Raw genomic sequence first — 15,150 nt, forward strand, 5'->3', positions numbered from 1 at the left:
AAGAGACTTGGTTATTAAGTGGCTCTTTAGTAGCTCACCTCCCTCCATAGTTCAATTTGTACTCTTAGACCTCTAAGTACCAAGTTTAAGCACTTCAAAAATATTATTTTCTTAAAATCTATTTTTGTTTGAAGAGAAGAATCTTGTTGTTTAAAATGTCTCAACAATCCAACTATAGTGGAAGTGATACCTCACCTAAAAGCATTTCTTACTTAACAAAAGAGCTAAAATCACTTAAACTATGGAAGAAGCAAGAGGCCTTTCAAAAAGAGAAGGAGAAAATTGAAAGAAAGGCCAAACTTGCTATCCTAGAAGAGAAGTTGAGAATTCTTAAACAAGAAGAAGAAAAATTGAAAGAATAAATGAGAAAACACAAAAGAAGAAGACAAATGAAAATCAAAAGAAAATAAGAAATAGAAAAAAAGAAAGAACTTTGTGTAGGGAAGAGTAAAGAGGAAGAAATATCCTCTAAAGGATTTGTGACTAAAGAGAATTATTTAAGTACTAAAAATCCTATGAAAAAAATTCTCTTTATTCATAAAGATCTTAACTCTTTCCCTCATTCTGCCACTAGTCCTGAGGAAGAGGTTCATAAATCCATTATTTTTAAAGAAAAAGAGTCTCAACTTTAAGATTTGCTGAAGGAGAAGTGGGCATCACTTAGTTCTACTTATCATGCTACTTCCTTGGTGGTGCCCAAGATAGATAGCCTTCCTTTGTGTAGAACTTTTCCTACCTTAGTTGTTTCAATAATGCACCCAATTTATGGAATATATTATTTGTTGGATATAACATATTAACTTTCAAGGTTCCTTGTGACAAATTCTTTTCATAACTATCCAACAAATAATATAATCCAAAATTGTTTAGGAAATTTCTTAGTAGTATTTTCCTTATTTTCTAGGAAATTCCTAGGTAACCAAATAGGGTACTTTAGGCAAGATGTTCTAGTTTTTAGGATTGAGTCTTTAGTGTGCTATAGTTTTAGTTTTAGCACATTTTTAGGATTTAGTAATATATCTAGACTGTTTAGGAGAGGATCCTATTCATTATATTAGAAGGTCTAGTATCATTGATTTCTTTAGGTTCCATGAAAGGATTCCTTCTAGGATATACCTTTCACATTTATTTGTTAAGAATATCACCTCTAATGAATTGTATTATATATTTGTAGGTGTGGCCGATCATCAAGAAGACCCTCGAGATTTGAGGTTCAAGAGGGAGGGCATCATAGAATTCTGTTTCGATGAAAAAGAACATCGAGATGTACATCGTTGTGCATGCTAACACATCGTACAACATTCTCTTAGGTCGGCCATCGTTGAATGTTTTAGGTGCCATAGTAGCGACTCCATATCTCGCCATGAAGTTCCCATCAGACAGCGGAAGCGTTCTCACAATACACGCCAATCAGAAAGCAGCTCGGGAATGCTATTTTGCAAGCTTGAGGGTAACCCAGTTGGAGGAAGCACAACCAAAATCCAGGAGAGTTAACAATGTAGTAGTCTCCTCACCTCCTGAAACACACTCCTCGACCTGGGATCTTGACCTGAGAATGAACGATGAAGAACGTGTCGAACCAATAGAAGAAAAAGTTTCGCTACAAATCGGGTCATAAGCATCGCAAGTCACCTATGTCACAAGCATCGCAAGTCACCTATATAGGAATTGGCTTACCAGAAACCAATCGGGCAGAACTGAGCAGGGTGATCTAGAAGAACAAAGACTTGTTTGCATGGGTACCTTCAGATATGCCTGGTATTGACCCAAATTTCATGTGCCATAAGTTGTCAATCTATCAGGAAGCTAAACCGATCGCTCAACGAAAAAGGAAGATGGGAAATGAAAGAAAAATCGCAGTAGAAGTGGAAGTGGCAAAGTTGCTCAACGCGAACTTCGTTAGTGAAATACAATACACCACGTGGTTAGCCAATGTGGTTATGGTTAAAAAACCGAATGGAAAATGGAGGATGTGCACCAACTATACAAGCCTTAATAAAGCTTGCCCTAAGAACGCATATCCGTTGCCCAACATTGGCCGGTTGGTAGACAGTGCGGCCGGTCACAAGATCCTAACATTCTTAGATGCCTATTCGGGGTACAATTAGATCAGGATGCACCCCCAGGACGAAGAGAAAATAGCCTTCATATTCGATTCAGCCAACTACAGTTATAGAGTGATGTCGTTCGGCTTGAAAAACGTGGGAGCAACATATCAGCGCCACATGGATAAGATCTTCAAAAACCAAATCGGGAAAAATATGGAAGTTTACATGGACGACATGGTTGTCAAATCGACAACCGTGACAGCACATTCGGCCGATCTCAAGGAAGTGTTCCACCAACTCTGCAAGCACAACATGAGATTAAATCCCAAAAAGTGCATTTTCGGGACTGCTGGTGGAAAGTTTCTTGGTTACATGTTATCCGCAAGAGGCATTGAGGCCAATCCGGACAAATATCAGGCTGTGATCGATATGAGAAGCCCGCAAACTCTTAAGGAATATCACGCTTCCTCCCATGTCTTGCCGAAATAGCTAAGCCAATCATGGGATTATTGAAGAAAATTAACAAGTTTGTATGGCCAGATGAATATGAGATGACCTTTCAAACACTAAAGCAACAGCTCGGCACACCACCCATCCTGTCAAAACCCGACCCCCATCTGAAGCTAATCGTATACATATACGTTTCTCACGAGACAATCAGCTCGGTGATAGTACAGGAAAAGGACACCCAGCAGCCCATATACTTCATTAGTCGAATGCTTCAAGAATCCGAAGGGAGGTACCAGCTACTAGAAAAGGTAGCCCTTGGACTTGTCCATACAGCGCAGAGACTTCGACAATACTTTTAGGGCCACCAGGTTGTCGTTCGCACAGATTGCCTGATCGCCAAGGTTTTGTGTAAACCAGAATTAGCAGGACGAATGATGGCATGGTCAATTGAGCTTTCAGAATTTAACATCTCGTTCGAACCCAGAGGCCCGATCAAGTCACAATGCCTTGCGGACTTTATTAATGAGTTGTAGCCGAAAGGGCACTTTGAAAGTGGCTCTTGGACAATGCTTGTAGATGGCTCGTCTAACAGCCAAGGTAGTGGAGCCGGCATAATCCTAGAAGGACCGACCGGCTTGACACTAGAACAATCCCTCCACTTCACTTTCAAGGCATCAACCAATCAGGCTGAGTACGAGGCATTGTTGGCAGGACTTAGGTTGGCACAAGAGGTTGGTGTTAGAAGACTGGTTTGCTGGACTGACTCCAAGATAGTCACTGAACAAGTGAACAATCACTTCCAAGTCAAAGACGCCAATTTGTTAAGGTATTATCACCTTTTCCATGGTATGTGTAACCAATTCGAAGAAGTGCAAGTCAAATACACACCCCGGGAAAATAATGGAAGAACTGATCAACTGGCTAGCTTAGCTAGCAATGGACACAAACAAGGTCAATTGCGAACCACCCTTCACCTTGAGTTGCCTCAACCTAGCATGGATGCCACCAATTGTCTAGCAATTTGCAAAACCGAAGCCACTGAAACCAATGCAACTTGGATGAGCGAATTACTTGAATTCATTTTTCATGGCAAGGAACCAGCCGATGCTTTGGCTGCCAAAAAGCTCCGTACCCAGGCTGCACGATTCTCAGTTGTAGGCACAGAACTGTACAAAAGAGGCTTTTCGACCCCATTGTTAAATGCATCATGCCAGCACAAGCCAACTATATATTAAGAGAGGTCCCTGAGGGAATTTGTGAATCCCACTCGAGTGGAAGGACCCTCGCAGCCAAAGTACTACGAGCCGATTACTATTGGTTGACCCTCAAAAGTGATTGTGTTCAGTTCGTCAAGAGATGTGTCCAATGCCAAAAACATGGTAACCTCATTCATGCATCGACCGAACAACTACACAACATCAGCTCGCCTTGGTCATTTGCCTTATAAGGAATGGATATACTTGGACCATTTCCCATTGCTAAATGTTAATGCAAGTTTTTGCTGGTGGCGATCGATTACTTCACCAAGTGGATTGAGGCTGAACCACTCACCACAATCACAGCGAGCAATGTTCATAAGTTCATTTGGAAGAATCTCATCACGCGCTTCGGCCTTACTCACGCCATAGTAACAGACAACGGTCTACAATTCACAGACCAGAAGCTCAACAAGTTCATCTAAGATTTGGGAATCAGACACTGATTCACATCAGTTGAACATCCACAAGCCAATGGGCAAGCCGAAGCCGTAAATAAAGTCATCCTCTCGGAACTAAAAAAGTGTTTAGGAGAAGCCAAAGGCGCTTGGGCAGAGGAGTTGTTGGAAGTACTATGGGCCTACCGTTGTACCCCCAATCCACAACACGAGAAACTCCATTCTGGTTGACATACGAAACTGATGCCATGATCCTGGTCGAGGTCGGGGAACCCTCTTTTCGCCGATTACATTTCAACGAAGCCTCCAACGATATGTCACTTAGAGCAGAAGTTGATATGGTTGATGAAGTGTGCAGCAAAGCTTGGATAGTTGCTGAAGCCTGTCAGCAGAGAATGACTCGAAGATTTAATTCAAATCTCATTAAGAGGAGCTTCAAAGAAGGATACTTAGTGTGGAGAGCGCAAGGATCGGCTAGGAAAAATCCAAGGGAAGATAAATTGGCAGCTAACTGGGACGGACCGTTTAGATTTCACCACAACTTGAGCAATAGAGCATACAAACTGGAGGAGCTCTCGGGCAAAGTCATCCCTAGAACATGGAATTCAACACACCTGAAGACCTATTATAGTTGAATGCCGAAGACCCTTTCCATTATTTATGTAATGATGAATGTACACCAAAGTGCACTCTTTTATTGGATCGGTCTTTTCACCCTTTATAAAAATGTGCAAAGGGGTTTTGGCCGACCAGGTTTTTAACGAGACACAAATCAATCAAATACAATTCACTCTCATTTGGAATTTTTAATCTTTATTGATGTGCCTTCAGAATTCGTACAAAAAGGCTTCCCTCCCGAGTGATCCCACTCGGCCAAGGATGTGCCTTCGAGATTCGTACAAAAAGGCTTCCCTCCTGAGTGACCCCACTCGGCCAAGGATGTGCCTTCGGAATCTTCACCAAAAGGCTTCCCTCCCGAGTAACCCCACTCGGCCAAGGATGTGCCTTCGAAATTCGTACAAAAAGGCTTCCCTCCCGAGTGACCCTACTCGGCCAAGGATGTACCTTCGAAATCTTCACCAAAAGGCTTCCCTCCCGAGTAACCCCACTCGGCCAAGGATGTGCCTTCGAAATTCGTACAAAAAGGCTTCCCTCCCGAGTGACCCTACTCGGCCAAGGATGTGCCTTCGAAATCTTCACCAAAAGGCTTCCCTCCCGAGTGACCCCACTTGGCCAAGGATGAGCGTTCAGAATTCGTGCAAAAAGGCTTTCCTCCCGAGTGACCCTACTCGGCTAAGGATGTGCCTTCGGAATCTTCACAAAAAGGTTTCCCATCCTAGTGACCTCACTCGGCCAAGGACGTTCCTTCGGCATTTTCAAAAAAAGGCTTCCCTCCCGAGTGACACCACTCGGCCAAGGGTGTGTCTTCGGAATTTCTACGAAAAGGCTTCCCTCCCGAGTCACTTGCTCAGCTAGGGACGAGTCTTTGATTGAAAAATTAACTTACGTTTAATTATGAATATTCAGAAGCAACAAACTCATGATATTAATAGATCAAAAAGGCACTGTTGGCCTAACAGTACATTTTCAAATTCAAAAGGCCTTAAATGGCCGAAACAAAATCAAAGCAAAAAAATAGGCTCTATCGGCCGAAACTTACAACCAAGCCCACTACTCCTGATTCCCACCATCCACCTCGTCGCGATCCTTATCGGCATCGACATCATCCTTGGGGTTGACCTGTGCCTCCTCATCACTGGTCGGCTCTGGAGCAGCAACTGGCGTCGGCACATTAGCATCTGGCTCGGCCCCTTCGGGCTGTCGCCACCGGCCCGAACGGGCTTTCGGCATTCGCGAAGGATGGTTGGACTCGTTTAATTGTTTAAAAATATGGATTGCTAGAATGACGTATTCTCAAACTGAGACCTTGTCAAACGAGCAATTTTATTAAATGATTCACCAATCCATATTAATCCCAAGCGGGACCCTCCATGGATTAGTGGTTTTCGCAAAAGGAGGGTTCTTTGGAGTCGCCACCAATGTTTTACTCAAAACATTGGAAAAAAGGATAAGGCAATCGATTCAAAAATCGACTTCGGCCATTACAACCAGAGTCGGGTAAGGGAGTCGGTTACGCGTGGGGAAGGTGTTAGCACCCCACAGCGCCCCTTTCGGGTTCCCTATGACAGATTATTTCTAAAATAACAGCGTAAAATTACTAAATTACCCCTATTTATTATAAGCGATTATAAATTAACTATCTACATGATGACAGTTAAATATACAAACAGAAAGCAGTAAAAGGAAGGATTTTAAGAAGAAAACCTTTGAAGCGTGCTTTTATATATTTCGTAAAACTGGGAAGCTTTTTGGCGTTCCCTCGCTCTACAAGCCCGCTCGCTCCCTCCTATAAAATTTTGACTACGGAAATCCGGAGGATTTCCCTTCGACTAGGTTCGAATCTCCAAGCTAAGTGCTCGGAATTCCAGAACTTCGTCGGATCGACTCCCAGAGAGATTTCTAGGGCAGAACACTGCTCAAAAACCCCAGAATACTCAAGGAGGGAGTCAAAACTGAGTGAAAAAAGTGTGTATTGACGTCAAATGACGCCATATTTATAGGAAATAGGAGCAATACGGGCGCTGGGGTCAATACGGCCCGTATTGAGAATTTGTTCTTCAATACGGCCGTATTGAACTCAATACGGCCGTATTGAAGTTCACAAATCTTCAATACGGCCGTATTGAGTCCAGTACGGCCGTATTGAAGTTCAAAACTTCAATACAGGCCGTACTGGTCCCCAAGCAGCCCGTATTGGTCCCAATTCCTCCTATTTTCTATTTTTAGCTATCCTAAGACCTCTTAGACCTATAGAGAACCCTCCTTGGGCCTTCTGGAAGTCCTTCTGGCTGATCCTTCTTCAGTCTTCGAGAGTCTTCAAGCTTTATTTCCGACCCGGACAATTTTAGGGGTCTACAGCTGCCCCCCCTTTACTTGGTCAAACGGCCTTTTAGTTTACCGGTTGACAAGTAAAGGAGTTGACCCAATTGTCCGGGTGATGTGCCAACCTTCTGACTTGTAGCGTCTTCCGGTGGAAAATTGGTTGAGTAGCCTCTCCAAGTTAGCCTCGCTAAACGCCCTAGCTGGAAGCTGTGAGTACAACTTCACTCGCTGCCCGAGTCGGAAGTTGCGTACCTCCGTGCTTTCTGAACACTTTGGTACTGAGTTTGCCCTCTCCAGGGTGAGTACCGTCTCTCCAGATACAACTTTACTCGCCGCCCGAGCCGAAAGTTGCATACCTCCGTGCTTTCTGAACACTTTGGTACTGAGTTTGCCCTCTCCAGGGTGAGTACCGTCTCTCCAGATACAACTTTACTCGCCGCCCGAGCCGAAAGTTGCATACCTCCGTGCTTTCTGAACACTTCGGTACTGAGTTTGCCCTCTCCAGGGTAGCTTCACTAGACGCCCTAGCCGGAAGCTGTGAGTACTGTCTCTCCAGATATAACTTTACTCGCCGCCCGAGCCGAAAGTTGCATACCTCCGTGCTTTCTGAACACTTCGGTACTGAGTTTGCCCTCTCCAGGGTAGCTTCACTAGACGCCCTAGCCGGAAGCTGTGAGTACTGTCTCTCCAGATACAACTTTACTCGCCGCCCGAGCCGAAAGTTGCATACCTCCGTGCTTTCTGAACACTTCGGTACTGAGTTTGCCCTCTCCAGGGTCTGCCTCCGTGTTTCTGATCACTTTGGCAAAGTGAGTTTGCCCTCTCCAGGGTCTGCCTCCGTGTTTCTGTTCACTTCGGCATGGCGAGTTTGCCCTCTCCAGGGTCTGCCTCCGTGTTTCTGTTCACTTCGGCATGGCGAGTTTGCCCTCTCCAGGGATCTGTGATTGATTTGTCTCCACAGTCCACGATGCTGTTTCGACGGTTTGATTTTGATTTTGATGCCGCTGAGGGCTGGATAACGCAGGGATCCGTCTCGGGGATGTGCAGTTACTCATAGGTTCTTGTGTCCCAACTTTGCATTGTATGGTTGGTGCCCATTGAGGAATTTCTGTTTCCTTGGGGTGTAGACACAAAGATGCTCTTTTTGAAATGAGCGATGCCTTATGTTTGGCTGACGTCCTGTCGACGTTGGTGGAGTATCCCGGTTATCCTTATTCGGGTGACTCTTTTTGACTTTTCTGGTTTTGTAGCCTCTGTGTAGGCTGTTATCCGCTAGGGATGTTGACATGTTGATTTTTTGACTGGCCTCTTCTGTTAGGCAGATAGTCTTGATGTTCGATGTTTTGGCGGGATGCCAAATTCCGCTTGGGGAATTTTATTAATCTTTTTGATTTTCTTCCCCTTTTGTGGGGATGCCTCTTGGATAGGCGATCATCCACTGGGGATTGATGTTGATTGGCCTCTTTTGTTAGGCAGATCATCTTGACGTTCATTTGTTAGGCTGAGAGCCAAATTCCACTTGGGGAATAGTTTATTGGTCTTCCTTTTGAAGAGATGCCTCTTTAGTAGGCGATTGGGGATTTGAAGTTTTTATTCATCCCAGAGTATTATTTAGAAAGCCTCTTCAGGCTTAGCTTCACTCATCGCTTTTGAGTTGGAAAGCTATCCTCCATTGGGGAAGTTTAAAGTCCTTAGACATTTTTCTTGGATGATCAGGCCTCCTTTGGGGATTTCGCTGATCGCATTCTGATAGCTTTCACTGGGGAATTTGGCCCGTGAGTGTAAGCTTGAGATATCTCTGGGGAATCGAGCCTTTCTAGGCTCAACTATTCTGAAGGAAGAGTATTGTTTCTGCGAGCCTCTCCAGGCTCAATTATTCTGAGGGAGTATTCTTTCTGCGAGCCTCTCCAGGCTCAGTTATTCTGAAGGGAGTATTCTTTCTACGAGCCTCTCCAGGCTCGATTATTCTGAAGGAGTATTATTTCTGCGAGCCTCTCCAGGCTCAATTATTCTGAAGGGAGTATTCTTTCTACGAGCCTCTCCAGGCTCGATTATTTTGAAGGAGTATTATTTCTGCGAGCCTCTCCAGGCTCAATTATTCTGTCTGATCGGGAGAGTATTATTTAGGAAGCCTCTACAGGCTTAGCCTCACTCAATGCCTGAGTCGGAGAGCTACTTTCCACTGAGGAAGTCTGAAGTTCTTTGACTTGGAGATATTACTTGGATGATCGTACTTCCTTTGGGAGATTTTGACGATCTTGCTTTGAAAGCTCTTGTTGGATATTGGCTTCATGAGCTGAGGTTCCCTTTGGGGAGTATTATTTCTGCGAGCCTCTCCAGGCTCGATTATTCTGAAGGAGTATTATTTCTGCGAGCCTCTCCAGGCTCAATTATTCTGTGGGAGTATTGTTTCGGCAAGCCTCTCCAGGCTCATTTATTCTGAGAGTATTCTTTCGGCAAGCCTCTCCAGGCTCAGTTATTCTGAGAGTATTCTTTCGGCAAGCCTCTCCAGGCTCAATTATTCTGTACAATTTTCTTGTTGGATTTTTTTGTATCCATGCCTCTTTTCCGTTTTCGGCTTTTTGTTGACTGCTGTCATACACAATCAATTTTTCCTATTTTCTATTTTATGCGGTTGCCTCATGACGAGGTCTTTGAAAATTTCTTTATGGCCAATACGGCCGCATCCATTTCAGTATGCCCGTATTGAATTGAAAATTTGTTCATAACCCTAATTTTGGTACGGGCGTACTGAACATGATACGGGCGTATTGTTTTTCTGAAGTTTATATTTTTTTGTTTTTTCAATAAACAGAGAATAAGTGATCTTCCATTACACCTATCATCTGTATGCATGTATGCAGTATGATGCACCTAATTCTATTTGATTCACTTTTCAAAAGAATTAACCGATGCGTTTCTCTGTTTGGATTTTTGCCATTCCTCTAGACGGGCTGTGTGCTGCCGATTTCTGTAACCGAGGAATGATGCGTATTTTGATTTTGGTGTCATCAACCAAATGATTCTTCCCTTTCTTTAGAAGATGTGTCAACCCTCCTATTGACCACTATATCTCCATGTTTCCACTAGATTATTCAAAAATCGTTGGGACAAGAGAGAAAAGAAGGAAAGGATATATTTTCAAAAGTTTGTGTTTTAGAGGGGATTATTTTATTTTTGAAAAATGGTCTTTGTAAGCATGGATGGCCAATGGTAGGCTTATTGTGTTTAGGTTTGTTTGTTTAAACACTTATGAGGTTAAGCACATCTTTGTTATTAATGATTGTGCTTTGACAACTTGGATAGCTTTTCTTGAGCCCCTTTGTTGAATTCAATTGATGGTACCATCATGGATTTATTTTGTTTTTCTCTTTTTTTTTTTTTTTTTTTTTTTTTTTGACGGCCCTAACTTTTGCCTAAAACACCCATTTGTGATGTCTTAGCGAGCTTTTGTCTTTGTTCATTTTTTCAACCCTAACTTTTGCCTAGGTCACCCTTTTCGTGGGATTCCTAGCGGGTTTTTGTCTTCATTTTGCAACCCTAACTTTTGCCTAGATCACCCTTTTGTGGGATTCCTAGCGGGTCTTTTGCTCTTATTTTGTGCAGTCCCCTTTTTGGGTTTCCTGCCGAGCTTATTATCTTTAGGATTTCTTTTATCCACGATGGCACTTATTGATGCTAAGAAAAGGTGCTCCAAGTTGTCATGCACATTTCCACATAAAAATGATGCGGGTTTATTGATTATTAAGACGATTTTAACCTCATTTATGCTTATTCAAACAGGGTTAAATAATGTGGTTTAGAATTTTATTGCGAGCAAGAAAAGAAGCAATAAAGAATTAATGAAGAATGATTTTATTATAATCATAATGGAAACATGTGCCCTATCGAGGCTCGGGGGTCGGGCTGTCCCCGAGGAGTGATCTCTAATAGTCACTGAATTTACACATCCCTATTAAAAGGAAAAAAAACATTTTGACGACGACGACCGGCCTAGACGCTTGTGAACCGGCCTTCCTAAAGATCTGGCTTAAAGAACGTCGAGAAGGATCTTGATTCCTCTTCGTTCTTTGATCTTTGTTAGGGTTGTATCCTAACCCTTGTTTCCCCGGATTATCCTTGATAATGGGTAGCTCCGGGATTCCTTGGGAGTCCTTGCCTAATCCTTGTCCTGGCAAGTATCCGTTCTTGGTGAGCATGGAGGCTACCTTCTTTATTTCTCGGGGAAACGTTTCGACATTGGCGATTTCCAATGCTTGGAAGGCGGTTTCTAAAGTTTCCTCCGCTGCATCCACGTAAGGTATGGTGGATGGTTTGCTGATGAGTATGTCATCTTCATTTTGTACAGTCACCAGCTTGTCACCCACAATGGATTTGACTTTCTGGTGGAGCGTAGAGGGTACAGCTTTTGCATCATGAATCCAAGGTCGGCCGAGGAGACAGTTGTATGCAGGAGTAATATCCATCACTTGGAATTCGACGTTGAAGATAGTGGGTCCAATTTGGATTGGAAAATTGATCTCTCCCACCACTTCTCTTTTAGAACCATCGAAGGCTCGAACGATCATGTTGCTCGGGCGCATTTGGACTCCCTTGATTGCCAATTGCTTGAGCGTTCTTTTTGGCATTACGTTCAAGGAAGATCCATTATCTACCAAGACTTTTAGCAATGCGATACTCCTTGCACTTTATAGAGATGTGCAAGGGCTTGTTGTGGTTTGATCCCTCGGCGGGGATTTCATCATCGATGAAGGTGAGGTGATCATTAGCCTTGATGTGACTAACAATCCCCTCAAACTTGTCTTGGGAGATAGTGTGCGACACATATGCCTCGTTCAAGACTTTCAACAGAGCTTGCCGATGCGGTTCGGAGCATAGGATCAACGACAACAGCGTAATCTTTGCTGGCGTCCTATGAAGTTGATCCACGATGGAGTACTCGCTCTGTCGGATAAACTTTAACAGCTCGTCTGTCTCCTCCTCGGATTCTTTTTCCTCGGTTTTCTTTTCTTCTTTTTTCTTTATTCTTGGGAGCTTTGTTATGAAGATCATCGGGAGTGTAGATCCTACCACTCCTAGTTATGCCCCCAAGTCCAGCGATGTTGGAGATATCGCTGTCGGCAGAAGAGTGGATGTCGTATATCCACGGCACAGCCTTATTTGATTTGCAAGGGAAAGGCCTTGGAACTGTGATCCTTAATGGTGTTGGACCTTCCCCTTTGTTTGTCTGATTACCAACAACGGAGTTGACGTATGCTCGCTTGGCATGGTTGTTGGCTTACACTTGATAACGAACGGCGTGCGATCCATTCTTTGAACATACGCATCGATTATTTCTTTCTTTTTATTAATATTTATTAATGGAATACTAGGAGAGATGTATGAAATGAATAACTCCTAGATCCCTCCATGATCTATATGCATGATATGAGATGATGGTGGTGGATATGCATGCATAGTGTTTATTCAACTAAGCATTATCATGTTTTTAGGATGTTCCTAAGATGATGCATGATATTGCTTGGTTTGGATAAATAACCCTTTTTTCTTTTTTTTTTTGGGTATTTTTATTTATTATATTTTTTTTTTGTATTTTTGGGTGAAAAGGGAAACTACCTATATGAATGTGATGAAGGTAGATGTTAACACCATGCAATGGAAGATCCTTATTCCTATTTATTTTTATTTTAAAAGAATAGGAATGTTGTATGTTTAAAGAAATGCAATGTATGCTCAAACAATTTCACATAAACAATGCACAAACAATTCACTCATCCACGAACAGTCACGAGCGAATCACGAGGTGGGGGTATCCTGCAGAAAAGTGCATATTCAAGGTGGATCTAACTGTTCTCACCGGTCTGAGGCCCCCAAGGTGCCCCCATTATAGGGACCCAATTCCTCTCGTCGTGGGTCGATGGAAAGTTCCAACGCACCGTCGGACTTAAGTTCATGGTTATCACCTTGAGTGATGTTTTTCCGACAACGGTCTCGTAGGCTCCTATAGACCCATTCAACCGGCCGTACTAACATCCACTCCCTATGGATTACCACTCATGCCCCCGGGTATAGAGGGAACTGTTGTGTGCAAAGGTTTGTGTGCAATTTTTATTTCAAACAATTGCAGAAATTTAAACAAACAACAGTTATTTAAAGCCAAATATATAAAGCATGTTATCATACAAGCAAGGGGTAATGAAGTAATTTTAACTATTATTTGTTAAAAATAATCTGTCACAAAATGGGACTGACTCTCGAAGCTTCCCCAGTGAAGTCGCCATCTGTCGCCACCGGCCCGAACGGGCTTTCGGCATTCGCGAAGGATGGTTGGACTCGTTTAATTGTTTAAAAATATGGATTGCTAGAATGACGTATTCTCAAACTGAGACCTTGTCAAACGAGCAATTTTATTAAATGATTCACCAATCCATATTAATCCCAAGCGGGACCCTCCATGGATTAGTGGTTTTCGCAAAAGGAGGGTTCTTTGGAGTCGCCACCAATGTTTTACTCAAAACATTGGAAAAAAGGATAAGGCAATCGATTCAAAAATCGACTTCGGCCATTACAACCAGAGTCGGGTAAGGGAGTCGGTTACGCGTGGGGAAGGTGTTAGCACCCCACAGCGCCCCTTTCGGGTTCCCTATGACAGATTATTTCTAAAATAACAGCGTAAAATTACTAAATTACCCCTATTTATTATAAGCGATTATAAATTAACTATCTACATGATGACAGTTAAATATACAAACAGAAAGCAGTAAAAGGAAGGATTTTAAGAAGAAAACCTTTGAAGCGTGCTTTTATATATTTCGTAAAACTGGGAAGCTTTTTGGCGTTCCCTCGCTCTACAAGCCCGCTCGCTCCCTCCTATAAAATTTTGACTACGGAAATCCGGAGGATTTCCCTTCGACTAGGTTCGAATCTCCAAGCTAAGTGCTCGGAATTCCAGAACTTCGTCGGATCGACTCCCAGAGAGATTTCTAGGGCAGAACACTGCTCAAAAACCCCAGAATACTCAAGGAGGGAGTCAAAACTGAGTGAAAAAAGTGTGTATTGACGTCAAATGACGCCATATTTATAGGAAATAGGAGCAATACGGGCGCTGGGGTCAATACGGCCCGTATTGAGAATTTGTTCTTCAATACGGCCGTATTGAACTCAATACGGCCGTATTGAAGTTCACAAATCTTCAATACGGCCGTATTGAGTCCAGTACGGCTGTATTGAAGTTCAAAACTTCAATACAGGCCGTACTGGTCCCCAAGCAGCCCGTATTGGTCCCAATTCCTCCTATTTTCTATTTTTAGCTATCCTAAGACCTCTTAGACCTATAGAGAACCCTCCTTGGGCCTTCTGGAAGTCCTTCTGGCTGATCCTTCTTCAGTCTTCGAGAGTCTTCAAGCTTTATTTCCGACCCGGACAATTTTAGGGGTCTACATCGGGCATATCTCCGAATGGCATGAAAGAGCCTTGAAAAATGTCTTGACCCATGATGGAAATCTAATTCCCAAGGATCCCTTTGGAAGAGGTAAGACCAAGAAGGGTGAAGGTTGATCCAAGGAGGCTCACACTTGAAGACCATTGGGCCTTTAACTAGGTCCATGGTTAGGAGGCTAGAGGAGGCTTCTAGAGAGGAGGTGCTTCTTAGACCTATGCTCAATATGATTATTGAGTATGATTCCTCTTTTTAGTCTCATAGTCTCTATTGTACATACATTGTATAGTTTGATTTCTTGTACCTTGTATATAGTAGATACTTGTATAGGTGTATTTTTGCCTTTGTATTTGTGAGACACTTTATTTCCTTTTATTAGCTATTGTATATTGTTTCTAGGGTAGGTTACTTGGACACTTTGACTCCATCTAACCTAATCTAGAAATACACTCTTTTCTTAGTTTTCTAGTAGTAGGATTGGGAGTGGCATTAGCAAGCTAGAGAGTGTAACTAGCAAGCTAGAGAGTGCTACTAGCAATTGGGCCTAGAGATGGGCCTAAGCAAAATTTTACATATTAGACTCATTTTACTCCTAATTTTTCATAGATTTGATTTAG

The 15,150-nt window shown here is 42.9% G+C and overlaps 2 protein-coding genes across 2 annotated transcripts; both read left to right on the top strand.

The window, feature by feature from the left end:
• Positions 1-2,548: 2,548 nt before the first annotated feature.
• LOC145954555 (uncharacterized) lies at positions 2,549-4,179 on the top strand. The gene is made up of 3 exons (XM_083069068.1): positions 2,549-2,806; positions 3,032-3,652; positions 3,994-4,179. The coding sequence occupies exons 1-3, from the start codon at positions 2,549-2,551 to the stop codon at positions 4,177-4,179; spliced, it is 1,065 nt and encodes a 354-aa protein (XP_082925194.1).
• A 149-nt stretch (positions 4,180-4,328) lies between these two features.
• LOC145954557 (uncharacterized) lies at positions 4,329-4,787 on the top strand. The gene has a single exon (XM_083069072.1). It carries the CDS (start codon positions 4,329-4,331, stop codon positions 4,785-4,787), a length of 459 nt encoding a protein of 152 aa, XP_082925198.1.
• The last annotated feature ends 10,363 nt before the right edge of the window (positions 4,788-15,150 follow it).

The sequence above is a fragment of the Cajanus cajan genome, chromosome 1 (assembly GCF_000230855.2).
Source record: "Cajanus cajan strain Asha chromosome 1, NIPB_CcT2T_4, whole genome shotgun sequence".
Taxonomy (NCBI): domain Eukaryota; kingdom Viridiplantae; phylum Streptophyta; class Magnoliopsida; order Fabales; family Fabaceae; genus Cajanus; species Cajanus cajan.